This window comes from Capsella rubella, unplaced genomic scaffold (assembly GCF_000375325.1).
Source record: "Capsella rubella cultivar Monte Gargano unplaced genomic scaffold, Caprub1_0 scaffold_2, whole genome shotgun sequence".
Classification (NCBI taxonomy): Eukaryota; Viridiplantae; Streptophyta; class Magnoliopsida; order Brassicales; family Brassicaceae; genus Capsella; species Capsella rubella.
Window position 1 is genome coordinate 11,471,471 of NW_006238922.1, and position 24,232 is coordinate 11,495,702.

General features: G+C 37.2%; 7 protein-coding genes across 9 annotated transcripts in view; 3 read left to right on the forward strand and 4 right to left on the reverse strand.

Moving 5' to 3' along the window:
• Positions 1-65: 65 nt before the first annotated feature.
• On the forward strand, positions 66-1,425 carry LOC17896079. The gene is made up of 2 exons (XM_006302366.2): positions 66-456; positions 528-1,425. Exons 1-2 carry the CDS (start codon positions 136-138, stop codon positions 1,308-1,310), a joined length of 1,104 nt encoding a protein of 367 aa, XP_006302428.1. The 5' UTR covers positions 66-135; the 3' UTR covers positions 1,311-1,425.
• On the reverse strand, positions 1,330-5,044 carry LOC17896547 (chaperone protein ClpB1). Its single transcript, XM_006300640.2, has 6 exons — positions 4,852-5,044; positions 3,554-4,726; positions 3,274-3,455; positions 2,518-3,143; positions 1,959-2,436; positions 1,330-1,862 (listed from the first exon to the last, which is right to left on the reverse strand). Exons 2-6 carry the CDS (start codon positions 4,701-4,703, stop codon positions 1,560-1,562), a joined length of 2,739 nt encoding a protein of 912 aa, XP_006300702.1. The 5' UTR covers positions 4,704-4,726; positions 4,852-5,044; the 3' UTR covers positions 1,330-1,559.
• A 2,700-nt stretch (positions 5,045-7,744) lies between these two features.
• LOC17894026 (probable choline kinase 2) lies at positions 7,745-10,203 on the forward strand. Its single transcript, XM_006302411.2, has 8 exons — positions 7,745-7,937; positions 8,270-8,653; positions 8,816-8,937; positions 9,033-9,228; positions 9,316-9,433; positions 9,508-9,555; positions 9,650-9,750; positions 9,840-10,203. Exons 2-8 carry the CDS (start codon positions 8,294-8,296, stop codon positions 9,945-9,947), a joined length of 1,053 nt encoding a protein of 350 aa, XP_006302473.1. The 5' UTR covers positions 7,745-7,937; positions 8,270-8,293; the 3' UTR covers positions 9,948-10,203.
• Positions 10,204-10,435: 232 nt separating this feature from the next.
• On the reverse strand, positions 10,436-14,636 carry LOC17894290 (protein IMPAIRED IN BABA-INDUCED STERILITY 1). 3 transcript variants are annotated; one of them, XM_023787435.1, is made up of 9 exons: positions 14,103-14,635; positions 13,914-13,988; positions 13,299-13,622; positions 12,942-13,169; positions 12,739-12,836; positions 12,452-12,542; positions 11,827-12,357; positions 11,119-11,242; positions 10,436-10,830 (listed from the first exon to the last, which is right to left on the reverse strand). In XM_023787435.1, the coding sequence occupies exons 1-9, from the start codon at positions 14,481-14,483 to the stop codon at positions 10,811-10,813; spliced, it is 1,872 nt and encodes a 623-aa protein (XP_023643203.1). In that variant the 5' UTR covers positions 14,484-14,635; the 3' UTR covers positions 10,436-10,810. The 3 variants fall into 3 exon arrangements, with proteins under 3 accessions (XP_023643203.1, XP_006300809.1, XP_023643202.1); XM_006300747.2 differs by having other exon boundaries at positions 13,704-13,988; XM_023787434.1 differs by lacking the exon at positions 10,436-10,830 and adding an exon at positions 11,666-11,727 and having other exon boundaries at positions 11,158-11,242; positions 13,704-13,988; positions 14,103-14,636.
• Positions 14,637-15,699: 1,063 nt separating this feature from the next.
• LOC17895081 (dolichol-phosphate mannose synthase subunit 2) lies at positions 15,700-19,295 on the reverse strand. Its single transcript, XM_006301294.2, has 3 exons — positions 19,192-19,295; positions 16,168-16,273; positions 15,700-16,026 (listed from the first exon to the last, which is right to left on the reverse strand). Exons 2-3 carry the CDS (start codon positions 16,255-16,257, stop codon positions 15,874-15,876), a joined length of 243 nt encoding a protein of 80 aa, XP_006301356.1. The 5' UTR covers positions 16,258-16,273; positions 19,192-19,295; the 3' UTR covers positions 15,700-15,873.
• LOC17894207 (nuclear intron maturase 4, mitochondrial) lies at positions 16,413-19,180 on the reverse strand. The gene has a single exon (XM_023787940.1). It carries the CDS (start codon positions 19,048-19,050, stop codon positions 16,648-16,650), a length of 2,403 nt encoding a protein of 800 aa, XP_023643708.1. The 5' UTR covers positions 19,051-19,180; the 3' UTR covers positions 16,413-16,647.
• A 2,704-nt stretch (positions 19,296-21,999) lies between the features above and the next one.
• The window catches only part of LOC17896344 (probable LRR receptor-like serine/threonine-protein kinase At1g74360), a 4,158-nt gene continuing 1,925 nt past the window's right edge, over positions 22,000-24,232 (forward strand). The window contains exons 1-2 of the mRNA XM_006303033.2: positions 22,000-22,385; positions 22,673-24,230. Coding sequence (XP_006303095.2) covers positions 22,295-22,385; positions 22,673-24,230 — 1,649 coding nt within the window. The 5' untranslated portion in view covers positions 22,000-22,294. The remainder of the gene's footprint in view (positions 22,386-22,672; positions 24,231-24,232) is intronic.

Here is a 24,232-nt window from a genome sequence, read left to right on the forward strand (position 1 = left end):
TGTAATTCATTGCCAAATATTATTAGCATTTAATTTGACAGCTTACAGATATCAGATATGTTATCTTTTTATATACATGTCACTGAGTAATTTGATATCCTTGATGGTCACATAACCTAATCACTGATCAGTGAAATGGCGATTGGATCATCAAGCAGAAGCTTAGCAAAGCCTTGGCCTGGAAACAGGCTTCTTCTTTCCTCTAGCTTGATCATCATCGTTGGAATAATATTGGCCTTCACTTATCAGTCAATCTTGAAACCTCCACCACAGAAGCTATGTGGCTCTCCCGGTGGTCCACCGATCACAGCGCCGAGGATAAAGCTGCGAGACGGGAGGTATCTGGCTTACAAAGAACATGGACTCCCGAGAGACAAAGCTAAACACAAAATCGTATTTATCCATGGATCCGATAGCTGTAGACACGACGCCGTTTTTGCCACTCTGCTCTCTCCGGTAAGTAATTCATACCAAATTCCTGAAATGAATTCATCTCAGTTTCTTGATCAATTTTTCGTTTTCCATAGGGTTTAGTTGAAGAACTAAGCGTGTATATGGTTTCGTTTGATAAACCGGGTTATGGAGAGAGCGATCCGGATCCAAATCGTACTCCAAAAAGCTTGGCTTTAGATGTTGAAGAGCTCGCTGATCAGCTGAGTCTAGGATCGAGATTCTACGTGATCGGGAACTCAATGGGAGGACAAGCGACGTGGGGTTGCCTCAAGTACATCCCTCACCGGTTAGCCGGAGTAACACTTGTTGCTCCTGTGGTTAACTTTTGGTGGAAGAACTTGCCTTCGAACGTTTCAACTCAAGGTTTTAACTTGCAACCAAAGAGAGATCAATGGGCGGTTCGTGTTGCTCACTATGCTCCTTGGCTTATTTACTGGTGGAACACACAACGTTGGTTCCCGGGTTCCAGTGTCGCCAACCGAGATCTTGGTGTCTTGTCCCAGCCTGATAAAGATATCATTTTGAAGCTTGGATCATCGAGGAAACCGCATTGGTCAGAAGTAAGGCAGCAGGGAATACATGAGAGTATTAACCGTGACATGATTGTGGGTTTTGGAAATTGGGAATTTGATCCTGTAGAACTCGAGAATCCGTTTTTGAACAAAGAAGGTTCTGTTCATTTGTGGCAAGGAGATGAGGACATGTTAGTGCCTGTGTCAATGCAACGTTACATTGCACACAAGCTTCCTTGGCTCCACTATCATGAAGTTCCGGGAAGTGGCCACTTCTTCCCCCGTGCTAAAGGTATGGTTGATGACATTGTTAAGACACTCTTAACCACCTATTCCGATAATTGACTAAGGTAAGATCCCAGTGTATCAAAGCCCAAAAGATTATGGGTGTAATGGATTTATGTAATAGATTGTTTTACATTACGAGAACATAATAAGAAAGAAGTAAGACTTTTTACAATTCCACACCATTATTGTTACCAAAAGAACCAAAACCAAAACCAAAACAGAGCATTCTCTTCGGACTGTGAAAGCTCAAGTCATAACACATCAAAACACACACTTAAACGTTGGAGACTCTAAAGGTCAAGACTTCTAATCCTCAACCATCTCCTCGTCGTCATCTTCTATTTCCTCAATCCTCATCTTCTTCACTGCCTGAGCTGCATCACTTCTCTTTGTCCCATTAGCAATATGAATTAGCACATCCGACTTCTTCCCTGTTGAAGCGTCCACTAGACCTCCACTTTCTACCCGGTACACAAGGTCAGAACCACCATCTCCTGCATCTATGTAAACAGTGGAGTTCTCATCAATTTCTTCACGCACGACCATCTTTGACAGCTCTGTCACCACCTTCTTCTCCATCCATCTCCTTATAGGTCTAGCCCCATACACCTAACCATACGGCACAAGCATAACCACAAGAGTCAGCCAAAAGACCAGTCCAACCTAGGAGATTAGCGCACTATAGATATTAAATAAAGTACTTACCGGGTCATAACTCTCAGCCAAAATGTAGTCCAAAGCAGCGTCAGTGACTGCCAAAGCAACTCCTCTTTCAGCAAGCCGGACAGCAACATCTTTCATCTGAAGCCGGGCCACTTTCCTCAACTGATCATGTGAGAGGGGATCGAACACCACAATCTCGTCAAGCCTGTTCAAGAGCTCCGGTCTGAAGTGTTTCCTTACCTCCCGCATCACACATTCCCTAGCCACATCCATTGATACTTTCCCTGTTAGCCCTGAAAGGAGGTGTTCTGCGCCAAGGTTTGATGTCATGATTATCACAGAGTTCCTGAAATCGACCGTCCTCCCTTGCCCGTCTGTCAATCGACCATCATCCAACACTTGGAGGAGTGTGTTGAAGACAGCAACATGGGCTTTTTCCACTTCATCAAAGAGTATGACACAATAAGGTCGCCTCCTAACAGCCTCTGTTAGTTGTCCACCTTCCTCATGACCAACATACCTGAGACAGTCCAACCATGTGAGTATGAAAGAGAAGACTTCATAACGCAAAATTCTGAAAAGTAAAGGATTAGCTACTTACCCAGGTGGTGCCCCGATAAGGCGAGAGACAGAGTGTTGTTCCATATATTCCGACATATCAATCCGAACTAAGAGATTTTCATCATCAAAGAGTTGCTCAGCAAGAGCCTTAGCAAGCTCAGTTTTGCCAACACCAGTTGGGCCAAGGAACAAGAATGATCCAGTTGGTTGTTGCGGCCTTCCTAGCCCTGCTCGTGACCTCAATATTGCCTCAGAAACAGCATTGACCGCTTGATCTTGTCCAACAACCCTTTGGTGCAGCCTATCAGAAAGACCAATCAACCTCTCCTTCTCGTCTGTGCCAAGTCTCGTCACTGGAATCCCTGTCCAACGACTCACAACCTCAGCAATGTGTTCAGGCCCTACGTTTTCTGTGAGCATCACGTTCTCATCAGAAGAAGCTCCTTCAAGTTGGGCAATTGCAGATTCCACCTCTTGGATTGCCCCATATCTTAGATCAGCAGCTCTTGCAAGATCATATCTTCGTTCAGCCTCCTGCAATGAAAACATGAGCTCTTCCCTTTTCTGTTTTAGCCTTCGAATCTCATCAATTCTCTCTTTCTCCTTTCTGTACTTCATCGTCAGAGGCTGAAGCTTGTCTCTCAGATCATCAAGCTCTTTCCGCACCTAAAAATTCATAGTTGGACAAAAAACTATATTAGAGACTCTTCTTAAAAGAAAATGATAACAAGCAAATATTGCAGAACAAAGGTAATTATCCTACATACTAAACTGATAAAAAAAAACTGTATCATACCTCCACAAGTCGAGCTTTGCTGGCTTTGTCCTTCTCCCTTTCCAAGGCATGAAGTTCAATTTCCAGTTGCATCCTCTTCCTTTCAAGATTATCAATCTCTTCAGGTTGACTATCAAGCTGGACTCTCACATTTGCACAAGCCTCATCAACCAAATCAATCGCTTTGTCAGGTAAATGCCGACCTGATGATCAATCACACAAAGACCACAAAAACGTCATGCCAAGAAAAAAACTATACGAAACTACTAACATCAGCCACTGATTAAGGATCTTAACATACCAGTGATATAACGAGCAGAGAGCTGAGCAGCATTTATAAGAGCTCTGTCTTGGATTCGCACACCATGGTGTCCCTCATATTTCTCTTTGAGCCCTCTAAGGATACTAATAGTGTCAGGCACACTTGGCTCAGCGACATAGACTTGTTGGAACCTCCTCTCAAAGGCAGCATCTTTCTCAACATATTTCCGATACTCTTCAAGCGTTGTAGCACCAATACATCGAAGCTGACCTCTAGCTAACATGGGCTTGAACAGATTAGCTGCATCCATCGACCCTTCAGTTTTCCCAGCACCAAGAACCAAGTGGATCTCATCAATAAAGAGAATCACTTTGCCTTCAGCTTCCTCAACTTCTTTCAAAACAGCTTTCAATCTTTCTTCAAACTCTCCTCGGTATTTAGCACCAGCAACTAATGCACCCATGTCCAAAGAAATCAATCTCACATCAGTAAGACTATTGGGCACATCTCCTTTCACAATCCTTTGTGCTAAACCTTCAACCACAGCTGTTTTACCAACTCCTGGTTCTCCAATAAGCACAGGATTGTTCTTTGTTCTCCTTGAAAGAATCCGCACAACTCTTCTAATCTCCTCGTCACGACCAATGACAGGATCAAGCTTCCCAGCCTGCTCAACCAAATCTCTTCCATAAGTCTTCAAAGCTTGAAAATTTGTATCCCCTGAAGCACTCTCCACTTTCTTCCCTTCTTTCCCACGGAGCTTCTCAACCTCAGACTTGACCCTCGCCGTAGCAACACCGACTTCGTTCAACAAATCCCTGATTTGAGAGTCTTCGAGAATACCCATAATCAACTGATCAACAGCCAAATGAGTATCACCGCGTGACTTCTGAGCAGCTTGAGCACGGCGTATAACCTTGATGAGACTAGAACTCGCCGGAATGTCATCAGGTGGAGGGGTCTGCGAAGGAAGCTTCTTCAAGGCTTGGTTGATCACCCTTTCAGCAGATTGAGCTGCGTTATCGCCGCCGGCGCTAGAGATAGCTTGAGTGAATATACCGGTGGGATCAGAGATCAAAGCACCAGCCAAATGCAGGGGAGTGAATTGAGCATGTCCTGCATTCACAGCTAACTCATGAGCTGTAGCAATCGTCTCGTTAGTCTTGTGTGTAAATTTCTCCGGATTCATCTTCGAATCAGCCTCTGTAATCCCTGAAAACACACACGCATACAAACACCAATCTCAGCAACTTTCCACAAACATAGAGAACCAATCTCCAAGAAAACAAAAACACAGGAAGAAGAAGAATCAGTGAAAATAGTATTAGACCATTTACCTTAAAAGATTTGAGAAATGGGTTTCTTCGATGTATCAGACAACTTCTTCTTCTCCTCTTCCCTTATTTTACGCAGAGACTCAAAGTAGATTTTTGATAGGATTTTTTTTTTTCTGGAGATGATTGGAAACTTTGTGAATATTGTGAGAGAGCGAAGAGGCAAGAGAGCATTTTTGTATAGGGAAGGAGATTAATCTGGAATAAGATAGAGAGTTCAAGTCGCTTCTTCTTCCCTATCGAAACTAGAACCTACTAGACCCTTCGTCAGTGAGAGAACAAATGTCAATTACACTTTTTTGTGATACGACAGGTCGATGCCACGTGGACTTTTTTCTTATATTTTGACACCGTGGAATTTGTTTCTTTTTTTTCTAAATAGTACTCGCTCTCCTGGGTTTTATACTTGTATATATTTAACGCTTGCCGCAGGAATTTAATTTTCGCACAATAGCTGAAGAGATATCTATATTATTAATTGGGAAGGATAACTTGAAGCCAAACCCAAACAGAATTAATGACAGTAAAACAAAAAAAACAAAAAAACAAGTATCTATATTTATGGAAATCATAATAATCTTTTATCATAAAAAGTGGATAATTAAATTCAAAATTAAATATATATAAACATATCTATTTTGAATATATATAAACTTATCTAATATTAATTTAATATTTTAATATAATTTCGAAATTAATAATTTATATAGAATGAAATCTAATAAAACAAAATCATCATATATCTAAAAAACAAATATAACATTTTTTTAGAAAAATAAAAAAGATAAAAAAATATGTTAGCTTATGAAATAATCAACTAATCAAATTCTACATAGTATATATATACATAACTGATCATATCATCAAATTTTAAAAAATTATATAATTTTAAAATATAAATAAGATTTAATTAAATCGATAATTAAATATTTTTTTTGCTAAAATCATGCGAATAAACATTGTAAATCACATAAATTTCTTATTTTCACATAAAAAAATATTCATATTCAAAAAGCAATCTAGCAATTATAGCATAAAAGATATCTACAAAATTTATCATTAATTCAATTAGTTAATGATTTTCTATTTGGTCAAGCAGTTAGTTAATGATTATTCTAAACTTCTTTTTTATTATTAATTTCACACAATCTTAACAAAATAAATCTTCATCCATTGGCAATTTGCATATCAATACTATTATCAAATATTACAGAATTGTTTTATCAAATCATAAAACATTTAAATGATTTTAACGACTTATTACCACAAATGATTAAAACTAAATAACAATTGGATATATCACATTTAAATGATTTTAACTACTTATTACCAATTTTTAAATAATAAATGGATTATATTTTTATGATTTAATCTAATTGAAAACAAATAAAATGTCAAATTGGTATGATATAAATTATATAATAAATAAATATGTACAAACATTATCTCACATATACGTACACTTTTAAACTATCCTTGACAAATATAATATATAATTTTTGGATAACCGGTTGAAATAAAAAAAATTGGTAGTTATATTTAATTCTCAAAATCTCAAAATATTGAACAAAATTCAACTTTGGAGCGTATAAATCTCTACTTTTAGACGATTATATGAAATTTTACATATATTAAAGTTACATTTAGTTACATAAAAATGGTTTTATTTATTTTAAAAAATATATATAAAATTATAGGAATGCATACGAGACGGGAACATATAATTCGAAAACAAATATTATCTGAATTATTTCTCATACAAAAAAAACATGATTAGATATAATTGTTATGAGACACGGTCATAAAGTTAAATTCACTTTCAACTTTCAAATATAAAACTACGAGTACGATACGGGGACATGTAATTTAAATTGCTAAATTTAATTTCCACTTTTCTATTTATTTCAAATATTTAGACATGAAATGACGGGTACAAGAAGATAACGTATACTTCGGATAACAAAACTAAAATAAATCCATGTATTAAAAAAATATAGAAATACCTAAATCTTTAGAAAACAAAAAGGCTAAAACGTGAATCTTTGAATTGAAGAAAGTAATAAGAAACAAAGATGAAACTGAAAGATCAATAAATTAAAAATCGAAGAAGGATTGTGTATGCTAGGATTATAGACAGTGCCTTGTGAATGAAAATGGTGGGAGCATGTGACTTAGATTGATAATTAGATTTTTATTAGTTTAATAAAAATAAATATTTAAACAAAGAATACGGGTATCCCGTCTAAATCTTTTACCAAGTTTCTTATAATAAACATTGGCAAATGATTATGTTTTAAAAAGAAACGATTATGGGACAGAAAGTTTACGACAGATAGAAGACGGGACGGGACGGGGTGAGACGGGACGAGTGAAGACGAGACGGAAAGGGATAGGACGGGTTTTCCATTCTAAACTATACATAAAACAATTCAAACTAAAGCCAAACTCAAATCCGATTTAACATCTCTAAACAAACAGTTAGAAATGTTTTGATTAGTTTAAAAAATAAACACGTAATATCATTTATCATTTTCATTTAAATAATTTTGAAATTGAATTATGTAATATAATATCTATATTTTAAAATTGTATGTCTATATATAGTTTATCAAATCAACTCCTATAACAAAATTTTACCAAAATAACATTTAATTAAAAAATCGTAATTTTGTAAAATTAACCCCGCACGTACGTGCGGGTCCATCACTAGTTAAGCCATAAATTAACGTCTTCAAAAAAAATAACACATAAATAGAATGAAATTATATTTGGACGCTCTGAAAATAGATGTCCAGAAAAGGGAGCCTTGTATAAGTTAAAGGAGTCAAATGAAAATATTTCTATAGTAAGTTTTAATAACTTTATATAATATTTAACAAATAGTCCTTCATTTCCTCCGCTATTTTCTTTTTTCTTCACAAGATTGTCTTGATCCTATCCTCTGTTCTTCTTCCTCGATCTGCTCAACGTTCTCACTCTCTCTCTCTCTCAAACTCCATGATCATATCTCTCCATTAACCCATTAACCACTCTTCTTCAATTTGCCTTTCAGACCAATCGTGCTCTTGTATCCATCGTCTTCAAAAAACGTAAGCTTTCTTTCTTTCCTTTTGCCGAGACTTGTTAATATCAAAGTATAGATCGGCTTGTGGAGGAGCTAAGTATAAAGATTGATTGAAATTAAAAAAGAAAACCATTTGTTCCCATTGTATTGTAGAAACTTTATCTAGATTAGTCAGGAAATTAATCTTATAGTTTTTGATTGGAATTTAGAAATTTTAGGAGCCTGCGGATTTGTTGCATTGAGCTGATCATATAAATAAAACTCCTAATTTTTGCTTAGAGCTTCCCCTGGATTGAAAAAAACACACTTTTTATCGGAAGTATTTGTTTGAAGTATCTGTTTTGATCCTGTACACAGTAACTACCTGAGTGTGGTAATCAAATGACGATGGGTGCTACTGAGAAGAACGTAGAGAATAAAGAGTATCGTCTGCCTCGCGAAGTCAAGGAAGCTTTACAAGCAATAGCATCAGAGTGGGAAGACGTGATTGATTCAAAGGCTTTGCAAGTTATTCCTTTGAAAGGTGCAATGACCAATGAGGTCTTTCAGATCAAATGGCCAACTAGGGAAAAAGGTCCTTCCCGTAAGGTTTTGGTTAGGATTTATGGTGAAGGTGTTGACATCTTCTTTGACCGAGAGGATGAGATCAGGACGTTTGAGTTCATGTCTAACCATGGTCATGGACCATTGTTGTTAGGACGCTTTGGCAATGGTCGTATCGAAGAGTTCCTCAATGCACGGGTATATCTTTTTTATATATAGCTTATTCTTTGAAATGCCCTTGTGTTCCTAAGCTATAGCATGTCGTTGCACCTCCCTGATTTTTTCTAAATTTTAGGTAGTTCTTGTGGATGTTCTGTTTACTGAATTTTTAGTTTCTTTGTTAAACTATGAACTTTTCAGACCCTGTCTGCTGCTGACTTGCGTGATCCGGCCATATCTGGTCGAATAGCGACTAGGATGAAGGAGTTTCACGGTCTTGAAATGCCTGGTGTGAAGAGGGCTTTGCTTTGGGACAGATTACGGTACATTTCACTGTTCTACTATGTTTTTCTAATAAATCATCAACTTTTTGGTCTTTCTGATTCTGTTTCTCCACTTTCCTTTCTGTAACTTTTAGAAATTGGCTTACTGCATGCAAGAGACTGGCTTCACCAGAAGAAGCTAAGTCCTTTCGTCTCGATGTTATGGAGACGGAAATTAATTTGCTTGAGAAATCTCTCTTTAACAATGATGAAAATATTGGATTTTGCCACAATGATTTACAGTATGGAAACATAATGATGGATGAAGAGACCAAAGCAATAACCATCATTGTAAGGTTTCATAAATTTATTTAATGGCATTGCTAGAATATGGATCCTAACTCAGATTTTGTTACCTTGTCTCATAAAAAAAAATAGGATTATGAATATTCGTGCTACAATCCTGTGGCTTACGACATTGCCAACCACTTCTGCGAGATGGCTGCCGATTACCACACTGAAACACCTCACATCATGGAATATAGTAAATACCCTGGTAAGTGTCTATGTGAAGTCGTATTATTTATCTTTTGAAATGATACAAGACCAATCATATATCTTAATAAACAGGGGTGGAGGAGCGTCAACAATTTCTGAAAACATATATGAGTTATTCAGGTGATTATTTTATCACACTTTCTCCCTATGAGCTTTAGAAATCAATCAGTATACAGCTTTAATTCTCTATTGTCTCCGTTCTACGTGAGTCCAGGTGAAGAGCCCAGCGATGCTATGGTCGAAAAACTCAAAGAAGATGTTGAGAAATATACACTTGCTAGTCATCTAACTTGGGGTTTATGGGGAATTATATCGGTAATTTCTACAGTTCTCTTCTAATAAACCTGCATTTTGTGAATCCATATAGATTCTTGATTTTGATCTTCATTTTAAAAACTTGACAGGAACATGTTAATGAGATCGACTTTGACTACATGGAGTATGCAAGACAAAGGTTCGCGCAGTATTGGTTAACAAAGCCGAAGCTTCTTGAGGCTTCGGAACACAAGTAAATTTCTATGGAACCAACCCGAGAAGAATGTTTTTACAATGGTAGAGAGTAGATTAAATCAACACACAGAAGGTGCTGCATACAATGATGATATTTACCAACTCCAAGAAAATAAGAAAATGTAACGTTTCCTGTGTTACCTCTTTACAATGCTAAATGTAACGGTGAGTAGTTTTATAATCAACAGTTGAATTTGTTTCAGATGAAGTTTGGTTCTCACAAATTAAATCAACATTTATTTTTTCTGATAGAACTAAGATGGTCCCAAGAGGATTAATTTAAGTGTGCCTTCATTAATCATTTTTCAATTCATAATCAACTGATAGAAAATATGTAGAATTTCAGAAATATAATATTATATATTATAGAAATTTCAGAAATTTCAGAAATATATTTTTATGCAAAATATAATATTATATATAAAAGATGTATTTAATAAGTATTTGCAAGTTAATTCCACTTCTCCCAGTAAACTACAGATCACTAGCATGAAAAAGAAGATGGTCCTATATTTGTATAATACAGTTGTGTATTTTATAATATAAATCTGTCGTACATCTAGACTTAAAGAAAGCATAGAGCTGTCTATATAAATGCCTACAGACACTGCTTATAATATTCTAGGAACTGAGCTCTGTACATTGTTGCCTCTGAATCAAATAATACGTGAATAGGCTCTCAAAAAGTACACCTTCATATTATAACTTAAAGAATAAATCATACATAATTAACAACAAAAGAATGCTTAATGGCCTCCTTCTCTACATCTTGCTTGATAGTCACAGGTCCTGAAGATCCAAACGTGGTTTCTCTAGAGTGCTTGGAGCTCTTTTCTCCATCTCCTTGCGACATTTGTGATTACAGTCACTTCCCCTGTTTCTTATCTGCAAGTTCAAAGGACCAACACACTTGCTCATGTTTCAGAGATTTTCTTACTCATTATCTAATAAACCAAAAAAACCAAACGGAAGGCTGAATCAAATTCCACTGTACAAGTTACAATTCAAATGAGAAAAGTAATATTTGTTTGTCTTGGAATCTATCGAGAAAGATGAAATCTTTTATGCTCTACCAGTTTGCCTATTTGGGCTAAGAAAAATAGCAATTTTGTAAAAGAGAAGAACCAAGACACAATGAAGGATATAGTCTGCTAACGAGGAGAACTAAGTTACCTTTCTGGAACCACGGTTTTCGAATTAGCTTGCGAATGTTGCGTTCATGACGTTCCAAAAGCTCATCAACTCCATAAGATTGAGACAACAAAGGGCCCGAGAATTCGATCTTGTCTCCATCAACCTGTCATGTCAAGGCTTAAGTTATCAGCATCATTGAGCATGCTTGTCACTAAACCCAAAAAGGAGACAAACTAAATCATGCCTACTTTTTTCTCTCTCCTCTGAACTTTAGGTGGAAAGCGTGGAGAGAGAGAGAAAAAACAGAAACGATTAAATAGCTGAGGAAACAGGATCCGACTACAAACTGTAATCTGGTCCTGTCTTCCTACTTTTTGAGCTGTCTATCCCAGTTACACCGTACTTTATATGTCTGTTGTATATATCAAATAGCTCATATAATCTCCGAAATCACTTAGATGTATATAACGATTACAGCAGTAGTGCAATCATATCTTTAGATTACGTTCATTTTATTTCTGATAGAATCGATTTTGACAGTGGTAGTAAGGCATAAGAAAAAGTGTAGCCAATTTTTAAGTTTCACCTGAAAAAACGTAAGGCACAAAGCTTTACTTAGTCTCTACTATGTCTGTCAACAGCCCTAAACTGCCACAGAAGCAATGCATATAATAAGCTTCTATATGGAATTTGCATATCAAATTAACTAGAAGGTACATTTAGCGCTTCTATAATCTATAGACGTACCAAATTATTACCCAGCTTTGTTGCCATTTCATCTCTCTGATAGAGTCCCAGTGAGAGTTCTTGCGAGTGATACTCGTCAGACGCACCAAAAGAATCTGGACGTTCAAGTTGTCTCCACTGCTGCAGCATAGAACGCTTTACCATCTCATATGACTCATGGCCTTGAGAATCTGTCTTGTCCTCGTTTTCGTTCTTATTTATCTTAGATCCAACATTACCTTTCCCATTGAAGGCGGGCGAATGTCCCGACAAGTTACGAATGTGACCTCTTGAGAGCGATCGATTATGTACCCTAACACATACATCATCCTTTTCTCGTTTCGCCCAAGCAAAACTGTTTGATTTAGAGACTTGTAATGGCCCTGAGAAAGGTACATCTCCTTGTGAGGCATTCTTCATATGGGAAGCTTCGTCTTTCTTGTGATCTAATGGGTTTTGCAGCTTCCCACATAACCTGGCATCACTTCCAATCGAATTATGAACTAAATGACCAATTCGTTTGTGAAAAGTTTCAGTTTGGTTCTGTGCGTCCTGCAAGCAGAAAAGAGAGCACATTTCAGTTTCTTGTACGAGGATACTCTCACGATACAGATAACATGTAGACAAGTGAGTAACTAGGAAGTACCTCAACTGGTGCCAATTTATTGAATGAATGGGCGTTCCGTGATGGCTTCCTCGCATCTACACCACGTCTCCCATTCCCGCTAATTTTTTTCCTGAAAATCAGACATGAAAATGGAGGATGTTACAAATGCTTTTAACTTTCTAAGACCTGACATGGAAGGCCAACCAATATGGTGGAATGGATAATCTCCCAGAGCTACGGAATCTGTGTTTTAAGTTTTAATTTATTCTGATTAAAGAGGTGATATGGTCATGATTTTCTATCAGGTAGCGAGAGAAATTTCCAACCTTGTTGCTTCGTCCCGATGCTTTGTATCTATCTCCTTGCTAGGTGGGTATATTGGCAAGCTTGAGGGATCACAAGCAAAAGGCTTCGTAGTAAAATACTGAAGAAGAAACAAAAGACAACGTCTCAATTTGTAAACGATGAGCAAAATATAGTAAATATGGTTAGTTTCCACGGAAATCAAATCATTTTCAGCTAGGATTACCTGTGAAACAAGGGCACTAGAGGCAGTACCACGTTTGTGGGGATCTATTGAAAGGAGTGTTTCTATCAGATCGATTTCAGTCTCAGACAAATCCTTCAAGGTTTCCCGGAGACAACTATCATAGTTTTGCTGAGGCTTGAAAAGCATTGCATGGGGAAGTTTGGACTTTTTCCAGTAATCTTCTGGTGGAGATCCACACAGTTTGAAGATTTTATGTAGCTGTTCAACCTGCTCCATACAATTCAAGAAATAGCACTGAGTATATTATTTTCCACCAAGTAAAACAGAAGATGTCCATGGACCATGACCAAAAGGTCCAATATCATAAACAATAGAAGACAGTGTTAAATGTTTTACCTCAGTTCTTCCCCGGAGAATAGGTTTTCCAAGAAGCAGCTCAGCGAAAACACAACCAACGCTCCACAAATCAACAGATGCTCCATAGTCCGTTGCCCCGAGCAAAAGTTCAGGTGGACGATACCACAGAGTCACAACTCGACTGGTAAGAGGTTTCTTCTTGTGCCCAGAAGAATTGCTGAAGTTTGCTAACCCAAAATCAGCCACCTTTAGTATTCCTTCATTACTCAACAAAAGATTTGAACCCTTTATGTCCCGATGCATCACGCCTCGTGAATGGCAATGATCAAGCCCAGACAACAATTGCTTCATGTAACACTTAATCTGCAGGGGGGGAAAAGCAATGATCACACAACCAAATACATAAAACAAAACTCCCCAACATAATAAAAAAATCGAACCAACCTGTGGTGTGGTAAATTTGATGTCAGGAGAAGAAAGGAGACCAGTAAGATCATGCTCCATATACTCGAAGACGAGTTGTATGTTGCAGGACAGTTTTGAAGTGATCAAACCTTCCAGTTTGATAATGTTGGGATGATTAAGTCTTCTAAGTATCAAAATCTCTCTTGCCATAAACTTAACACTCTCAGGCTCAAAATTGTCAAACCTCACCTTCTTCAATGCCACAATCCTCCCAGTTTCAGTCTCTACCGCACGAAACACGCTGCTATACGTACCTTGTCCAATCTACATAAACCAAATCTAAACTCCATTAAATTTCACAAAGTCCTTCTTCCATTGAACCAAAAACGAAACAACAACATTCGCATAACACACAACATAATTCACAAAAGTTGGAACCTTCTCGAGCTTTTCGAAAGCGTCGGATCGAAGCGGAACCCAACCATGGATAGCTTCACCAGCAACGTTGCTCAACCACGCAGGCCAACCAGCAGCGACCTGCTCAGCTTCAAGGTATCTGCTGAAATTGCCGAGCCTGAAACTCAGCGAGTCGCTAGCACGCCCCGACTCGCTCCCCAACTCACTACCGCTCTTCTGACTCCTCCTCTTCCCACTCTTACTCCTCCACGAGACGAGCTTCTTCAACGTCGGGCGAGGCGGAACCTCCAAGACAACCCGACCCGATCCAGAACACTCATTAATATCATCGTCTCTGAAGACGCCAGAGTGATCGATCGCAGGCGTAACAGAGACCGTCTGCTTCGAGCTAACGCAACCCATTTGTACAACAACCACCGTAAGTGAAGGGAGTAGCTGCTTCTCTCTATCTCTCCGAAAATTCCGGTGCCGTCACGATAAGATCAGTCGCCGTAATTCGGATCCGGATTCGAGTGAATCTCTCCTGAAAGAAGTTAAGCTTCGTATTTTTTTATAATGAAGATAGACGAATGTTTTTTTTTAGGCTCTTCCACTTTTTATTTATTTATTACGGAAGACGACGGTACAATTTAAAATAATACTACAAAATAACTAAACCATAAAGAAAATAAAATTCAAAAGAGAAAAAACAAAAAAAAACATGCATTTAATAGTCTGGTCGAGAAGATCGAATCTACACCTTCCAAAATTTGAAACTCATTTTAGCAAATAGTTAATGACAGCTTTTTTGTTGAAATAAAGAATAGACTATACAATTGTGGTAGAACAGAATTCAAAGCGTGTGTGGCCAAATTAAGGAATTTGGAATTGGCTATCTATCCATCCTCTACTAGTATAAATGTATACGACGAAGATGACTTGTAATGATTTGTATCCATTAAGCCACTACTGCACTAAGTATAAGTAGGCTATTAGACTAATTGAGATTTAATAATGCTATATAAGACTATGATTAAATTCCAAAAGATAAGTCAAAATATAATTCATTACAGAGACACATATCATAATTGCAAAGAGAAACTCACTCACTTGTGTGTCTCTAATGCTTTTGCCAGCTCTTTTGACTATGATGACTACTACTACTATTTCTCATAATAATATGATTTTTTCCCCTCAACATTCTTTTTTTGTTGGCATATTGTTCTCAAGATTTAAGCACTCAATTTATACATATGATTTAAGGTCACTTCCTCAGGGAGAATAATTTCATTCTTGAATTGGACTAAAGTTATGGGGAAACAAGACGAAAATTTGTATCAACCAGTTTTATTTTATTTTTGTCTCCAAAGACGACAAAACCAGAAAAAGAAAAAGATCAGTAAGCTGCCATATGCAGATAGCACAAAAGACAAAAGATGATACAAAAAAACAATAGTCAAGATTATATTCGAAAAACGTCATCATTCACTTAAATCATTATCATCTCTACATTGTTTTTTTTTTTTGGTAGAAATCATCTCTACATTGTTATAACATAATGTAAGGAGCCTAAATATCCATTATAACATAGTGTTTTGTAATGATGATCAGATTAGTAACAGAGATTAAAAAAAAAATATGAAGGAAAGAAAACCTTGAGTGATAAATAATAATCAGACAATATGACATAGTCTCGCACGGTTCAACTACACCATTTAAAGTTCAGAACTAAATCTCCTCAAAGACCAAAACAAAGTACAGGCACAACTTGAGAAAATAATCACAACTTTTTCGAAGTAGGCTAATGTTGAAATTACGCCTTCTTCTTTTTTGATTTGAGCATGACCATGCCGATGAATACGGAAAGAAGAGAGAGGAGGGTTATGCCGGCAAACACAGGTACGAGAATGGCATAGTCTTGGGGCAGAAAGTACTTGTGGATGAAGTGATCACTATCTACAAATGGCTGTACAAAGGTAAATTATAACACTCTGAGCTTTTTCCTTGTAATATACAAATCGTTTATATGACAAATTGACAATGGTACATCAAACTGATTATGTCTTTTTAAGGAAGAGCAAATGACTTATATGGTGTTCACTCTTACCAGGATGATGACCCAGAAAGTATAGTATGTGAATATGGATAAGCTGATCGAAGATAGTAGAAGCCCAACTGCTCGATCTGCTAATTCCATTTGTGACGTTCAAAACCTGCAGCAGAGTGAATCAACCGTGAGAGAAAAAAATTATAAAGATTCAAGAAGCTAATCATTTGAACACACCGTCAAATGTGATTCAACTCAAAAGTGAAGGAAGTTATATATTGTGAAAGCCACCGAAACCATTTCACCTAGAATTGGCCCACAAGACCAGCTAATGCCATGGTCTTAGATTCTGAGGGTATGCAAACTGTGATACAGCAGAAGGCCTTTCAAAATTAAAACAGTTGAGGACCAATAATCACTGGACCTTAGATTTGCTAGACATCAGTACACAGAGCTCAACAAACTGACTAAAACCATTCAGGGTTCACCTGGGAAGATATATTAACAACTTGCAGGAGTCTTGTAGTGGAGAGAATGTAATCATCTCCAAGCTCCAAAGTCAATGGCTTGGAGTGATATTTGACCTAGATAGAGATCTTTGAGGTGTTTCTTACACAGCCCTATTCTCCTTCCATTTAAGCTAGAAGGAATACAAACAGAAAATCCAGTTTTCCAACCAGGAAACTTCTGTCTCTCCATCGCATGTAGAGTATAAACAGCAGGTGCAGCCATCGAGCAACCAATTACAAAACAATCGCAAGGCCTTGACTCACTCACTAATCGAGCTAAAGACAGTAGACACAAACCACTATTGGAAAGACCGTACGTTAGATGTTCATCCCTGTCAAAAGCAGGAGAATCTAGTTTCTCATGTTGTATTTCCTGTTCTATATCTTCAGCAGAGGGTATCATGCTCAGTTCTAAATCAAGGTGTTTCTCTATCTCATCTTCATGTATTCGATATTTTGCTGCCAAAGTACGGATGCATGACATTCTCACCTGATTATCGATGAGAACCTTTATCTCATCAAAATTACTGCAGCCTTCATACCAAATCACCCATCGGCGAACAAGTCCTGAAAACCAATCAATTATTTGGGCAGTATCTTGCAAAATAAGCATAGAATTTGAACGAGCATAACCCTTGGCTGTTATTAATCCATAGCGATAAAGACGTCTTCCTATAGCATTAGTGGGGGCAACAACATCACCAAAGAAAACAGGTCTATCATGAGAGTGTGGACATGGCAAAAGCGCTTCCACATTAGCCGTCTCTGAAGAAACATATGCCGCAGCAGAGTTTTGGAACTTGTAAAATGCGTCTCTTAGTTCTCGAGGAACAGTAGGTTCTACAACATGCTTGGACAAGATAAACTCCTCGCTTCTATCTGCAGAAGTTTTTAGCACTTCCTCCATCCATATTCTAAGCAAGACCTTATACCAGTGATCTGTTTCCATGCCTGCCTTTCTGTGGCAAGATATTTGACTCAAGGTAGAGTTATGATCCGCCAAGCCTTTGATTTCAGACTCTTTGACCTTCTTCAGTCCATGTCCTAACCATTTTTTTCCAATTCTAACTGTACCTAAGGTCCATGCCTTTTCTTTCTGCAATGCAAAAAGCCTAACTTTCTCCTTTAGCTTGTGAACAGCTTTGACAGTGGGACTCTCCCTAACATTTTTCCTAACCAAGGTACCCAAAACACGAAGCCCACTGGTCGCTTCACATGGTGACGGGTCTGTTTCATCTATGATCTCCAAATGCAGTGAGTTCCGTAAGAAACCTACAGCTTCAGATCTGATATCAACCGCAGCTTTCTTGGAACCAGACACAGAGAAAAATATCTCATCCATAAATCTGCAACAATAAACTCTGAGAGCAGTGTCCTGCTCCGTAGTACTTTTCAAATCTCGTTCTCCTGCCTGCCTCCTAAACCAAGATCGAAGTTTTGAGCTTGGGCTATCTTCACCGGTCGTTGAATTAAGATCAAGGGCTTCATGCCTCATTGAGATTCTATAAAATTCATGATCAAACCGATCAAGATATATGTTCATCAATACACGGGACAACACCCCTTCTTGTGGAAGACCATGTCCCTTGGGAAATCCTCCAAACTCGAGATTGAGCACCCGGGATTGAAACATAGAAGAAAGTAAGATACTTAAACTATTGTCTTCTATTTTTTCCTCCATTACAGAGAGCAAGTCCTTGAAAACAGAAAAATCAAGTTTTTTGTTCAGGCTCAAAGTGAAACACCAATCAGAATGAGAAATGTTGTTGCTGATGTACTTCAATGCAGACGCACGTCCCCTTCCGCTTCGGCAACTATGTGAAATCTTAGAAAAATGAGGACTGAAAACAACTTCCAGGACTATTCTGATAGCCTCTTGGACAACTTTAAGAGCTACACTAGGCAAGAAAAGGACCTCTTTTGTTTTATCTCTGGCCGTAACCGAAAAAGAATTGGAAGCAACATCAAACACCCCACTAGAGAGCTCTTCCGCGATAGAATCAAACGCAACATTTCCATCTATTTCTGATATAGAAACATTGGAGTTAAGCCTAATACAATCATAAGCATCCCGAAGAGTATCAGGTCTCGCAATCACCTTCTTCAACAGGTCACTGAACTTGCCATCAATGTACTGCTCCTTGACTCGTTTCTTTAAACGGAGTTCAAGAGATCGCTTCATTTCCATACGACTTGTGGGTTTGCTATCATAATCAACATGAGCAGATTCCTCTACAAGAGAAGCTAATTCCCCAGCTAATGAAAACATTTCAGTTTGCTTACTACCAATGTCTATATCATCTGTTGCAAGCTGAGCCGATTTGGGAAGTGTGGAAACTGCGCGACTCCATAAGCCCCATGAAATTAGGGCTTCTACCTCGCATCGATCAACTCGGCGCAACAAATCCAAAACTAGGTTCCGTTTCCTAAACATCAAGTAAAATTTTCCGATTCCCAATTCTAAAACTATGCGATTATATCCCGACTAAGCCAAAGGGAACAATCAGTTCTTTTTTTTTTTTTTGCTTAATTCGACATACTTTGGAAATCGACTCAGAAATGGAAGAAAACTTACGTTTGAGGATGCGGAAAGCACGATTGGACTGAGAGAGAGATCGGAGAAGTGCACAGCTAATTTACTCGAGATGGAACTCTTGGGAAGAAGAAGAAAGAAGGAAGGACTATTTGTAAAATAACATATAATTTTGGTTATTTCTAGAAATTGCATTTAACTCCTTTAATTGCAAAGTGCTTCTCTTTTAAACATGAGGTTTTTCTTTCTACATCATGCGTTCCTATATGATTGTATTAGACTCCACAGTAAGTATATCTCATAATGAGACATTTGAGGCAGTGAAAGCACAAGATAAGAAGTGTAAAAAATAGCTATGGGTGAAACTTGGATTACAAAATTTATGACTTACTAAAAATTCATGTATCTATGGTTTGTCAATAAACGAGAAATATCAGTCGGTGAACCGCCACACAAACACAATACATAATTCTCCATCATCTGATTGTCTATTTTTTTATCGATTTCCTATCAATTGACAATTTCTGATATGTAAATGCTTTGCTTCATGCTTGCTTAAAATAGGAAGAAACAACGAAATAAAAAGATGCTTCACGCTTTGCTTATTATATTCCTTGTAAAATATACATTGAGCTATGCAAAAGGTTCCCTCTCAAAACCACTGTTTAAAAAGGTTTCAAGCTTCAAGAACTCGGGTTTGGTCCCATCCCATCATATTATAGGATTTGACAAGGTTGGCTAGGTTCTAAAATCTAAAAGAGTTGGACTATATCGAGTGGGATATTTTTAGTACCTAGAATACTTTCTCTAATTGGATCCTATTTGCCTATTTGGTGTCGTGTGCAAGTTGTTTTTTTTTTGTTTAAGGTGATATATATATATTGTTGAATTTGACCCAATGGAAACATCATTAAACAGCAAATGGGTACGGAGAGAAAAAACCCTGAACGCGGCACAAAGAAGGTCGCTTTCAAGTGGCATGGACTTTACCAATTGCAAAGTAAAACTTTGGTCGCCTTAGTTTGTTTTTTTTTTTTGGCATGAACAATGTTGGCTCATTACCATTCACACGTCCTTAGTGTTGAATGGACCATTTTTTTTTCTTCTCCGTTTCAGTTGGTGCGTATTCAAAACTTTAATATTGGTACCACTTTGAAAAAAATCAGAAGTTCTAGATCATGACGAGTTCATGTGTCAGAAGCCACAACATGGTATTTGGAAGAGTAATCAAGGAGTTTGAAACATTTGTGGCTGTAGACAATGATACAATATCTTAGTATGATTAGTTGCAACTACAATTGTATACACTCGATTTTTTTAACTTAAAAAGACTACTAAAATCTGATAAGATTATGTATGTTGTTTCTACTCAGAAACACAAAATAAAGACAGAAGCTCTATGTTATTATTTACCAACCTAAAACTCAATAAACCTGAACATAAGTAGACTATTCTAACTAAAATGGAAAAACTGTAAAACCACATTATCCTAATTAGAATAGGATAGACCTTAATCTTAGATGCTTATCCTAACATCTTGTTGCATCATCTATAGTTCTATACATATACAGATTTAAAAGATTGATTTGGTTTCTGAACAAAAATGTAACAGCCACTTTCTTACAGTTTTTTTTTTCTTGCAGTTACAAATAATATAATACTAGTAATTAATTACAATTCTTATTTTATATTGTTCTGTTGATAAGAGAGAATAGTAAGCCTTTGAATTTTCTAATTCGAAAAAAAAAAATATTCAATGGTCTGTCACGAAGTGTTTATACCTTATACTATTCAACTAATTGCATACTTAGACTAATCAATGTAAAATAATACACGCGTTTGACTTATTTAAAAAAAAAACTAATAACGGGAGAATAAATAAATAAATAAAACACACAAAAAACGAACAAATATGAAATTTGATGATTAACAATGATTTAAAAAAACATTGGTCAAAGCACTAAGTAAGTCAACTAATGCCCCGTCCATATGAATCACATATGACCCACCAGTTACATGTATATAAATATATTGTTTGTAAACTATTTTAGTAAAATATCTCTAATTCTGGAAAAAAAAATCAAATTTATGCCAAGTTCTTTCTCTTTACTAATCGTCCAAATATGTCTAATTACATATTATTCTGTGTAGATCTTACATTATGTTAGATTAGATACATACCCTCAAAACTCAATTAGTCAAATTCACCATATGTGTTAACGTGATTTAGATTTTAATTACATTAAGCAACAGCTTTTAATATGAACGAACTTACCAACTCTGACACGAAGTCAAGTTCTTCTGAGCCGGTCAACTTAGATGTCACAACTGCGCACCTAATTTTTTGATTTTCCCTCGACTTAACAATAAATTATTAATCTTTTGCAACCAGATCACGCGATTAAAAATTTCTAAAAACTTAAGATACATTTTCGATATTTAGTCGAAAATTTCTTAAATGATCCCCCACTAGGATAAGTAAGTTCTTGAGTGCGCAAGTGGTACCCGTACAAATTAATAAAAGAAAAGCTAAATGGTGAATAAAAAAAATAAAAAAACAATAGTGTTACTATTTTTTTCTCTAATATGGAGTGACAATTGTATGCTTAGTCATATAACACTCTATTTTTATTCGATATAATTTTGTTTTAGGCTTTAGTGATAAAATGTTTTGGTTTCAAACATTTTTCAAAATGTTCAACAAATGCGGTTTTTTTTTTCTTTTACTTAAGAAACAAAATTTGATAAGACTGGTATAAGTAACGTAATAAATACGTTTAAATTTTTATTTTTATTTTTGGGTCAAAATCAGCATAATACATGATGATTCAATTTCACCTTTTCGGAATTAATTTGATTTCGTAGGAAAAGTCTAATAAATAAGGAGGAATAAATCTCCTTCTGTGTGATGATAGTGTTCAAAGTGTTATAATTTGTCAGTTGCTTGGTCTACGTGCGGGCTGGTTTGTTTTTTTTCCAACTTCCCTTTTTCTTCTTTTCTTCTCTAACCTCTTTTCACATGAATTTCCATGAAATTCCTCTTCTTCCCCGTTAATTTCCACACCTTGTTGAGGAACAACATCGCTAACCAAAACGAAGACGCCTACGGTAAAGACGCAGACGAAGGTGGAGGAGGACGACGACGATGACTCTTGTGACACGTGTGCTCATGGCGGATGATGATTCTCCTGAGTCTCTTTGCTTTGTTTGCTTCTTACTCTTCCTTCTCTTCACAGGTGGCCTTTTCGCTTCTTCTCAGTTTCTCTTTCGGTTGATAGTTTTCTTCTTTTCTTTTGGGAATTGTACTGTGTTCTCTGCTTTGAGTATTGAGTTTTGGTTTTCTGTTTCTTTTACTTCAACGGGTTTTGGGGTTTCGCTGATTTCGAGAGATGACGTTTGAGAATGTGTGTTATGGAATCCCAAGTTTTCAATTTGTTTTTTACTCTGTTTTGATCTTGTTGATGAGTTTTTTTAGGTATCTGAAAGGTTTCCTTTTTTTTTGTTTTTTTTTCTTCCATGGCAGCTGTAGTAGTGGTTGGTGATTCTCTGGAAAGTGATAGAGAAGCCTTGTTAAGTCTGAAATCGTATCTCGAATCACGGAACCCACAGAACCGAGGGATATATACCGAATGGAAAATGGAAAAGCAAGATGTGTGTCACTGGCCTGGGATCATATGTACACCTCCGGGAAGTAGAGTTACAGGGATCAATCTAAGTGACTCCACCATTTCAGGTGCTTTATTCGGCAACTTCTCGGCCTTAACGCAGCTCACGTATCTTGATTTATCGAGGAACACTATCGAAGGGTCAATTCCAGATGACCTGAGCCGTTGTCACAACCTAAAGCATCTTAATCTTTCTCACAATATTCTTGATGGAAAGCTTAGCTTACCTGGTTTGTCAAATCTTGAGGTTCTTGATCTCTCGTTGAATAGGATTGCGGGTGATATTCAGTCTAGCTTCCCACTGTTCTGCAACAGCTTGGTTGTTGCAAATCTGTCCACAAACAACTTTACTGGCAGAATCGATGACATCTTCAACGGCTGTAGGAATCTCAAGTATGTTGACTTCAGTTCCAATGGGTTCAGTGGACAAGTGTGGGCTGGTTTTGGAAGGACGATCCAGTTTTCAGTTTCTGATAATCAACTCTCCGGGAATATCTCAGCTTCCATGTTCAGGGGGAACTGCATTTTGGAAGTGTTGGATTTATCTGGGAACAAATTTGGTGGGGAATTCCCAGGCCAAGTTTCGAATTGCCAGAATCTAAGTGTATTGAATCTGTGGGGAAACAAATTCAAAGGGAACATCCCAGCTGAGATAGGTTCCATATCCTCTCTCAGAGGTTTATACTTGGGAAATAATACATTTTCTCGAGACATACCTGAAACTCTCCTAAACTTGACCAACTTGGTCTTTCTGGATTTGAGCAGAAACAAATTTGGAGGAGACATTCAAGAAATATTTGGGAGATTTACTCAAGTAAAGTATCTAGTCCTGCATGCAAACCAATACGTTGGAGGAATCCATTCTTCCAACATCCTCAAGTTACCTAATCTTTTAAGGCTAGATTTGGGCTACAACAATTTCTCGGGACAGTTACCTGCTGAAATTTCCCAGATCCAGAGTTTGAAGTTCTTGATTTTTGCCTATAATAACTTCAGTGGCGTTATACCACAGGAGTACGGGAACATGCCGGGGCTTCAAGCACTTGATCTCTCCTTTAACAGGCTGACCGGTTCAATACCAGCTTCATTTGGAAATTTGACCTCTCTATTGTGGTTAATGCTTGCAAATAACTCTCTATCAGGAGAAATCCCTCGAGAGATTGGCAACTGCACGAGCCTTTTGTGGTTTAATGTGGCAAACAACCAGCTCTCTGGTAAATTCCATCCTGAATTGACTAAAATGGGTAGTAATCCTCTTCCAACGTTTGAAGTGAATAGGCAAAACAAGGACAAGATAATTGCTGGTTCCGGTGAATGCTTGGCAATGAAGAGATGGATTCCAGCGGAGTTCCCTCCTTTCAACTTTGTATACGCAATTCTTACAAAAAAGAGTTGCAGAAGCCTATGGGACCATGTTC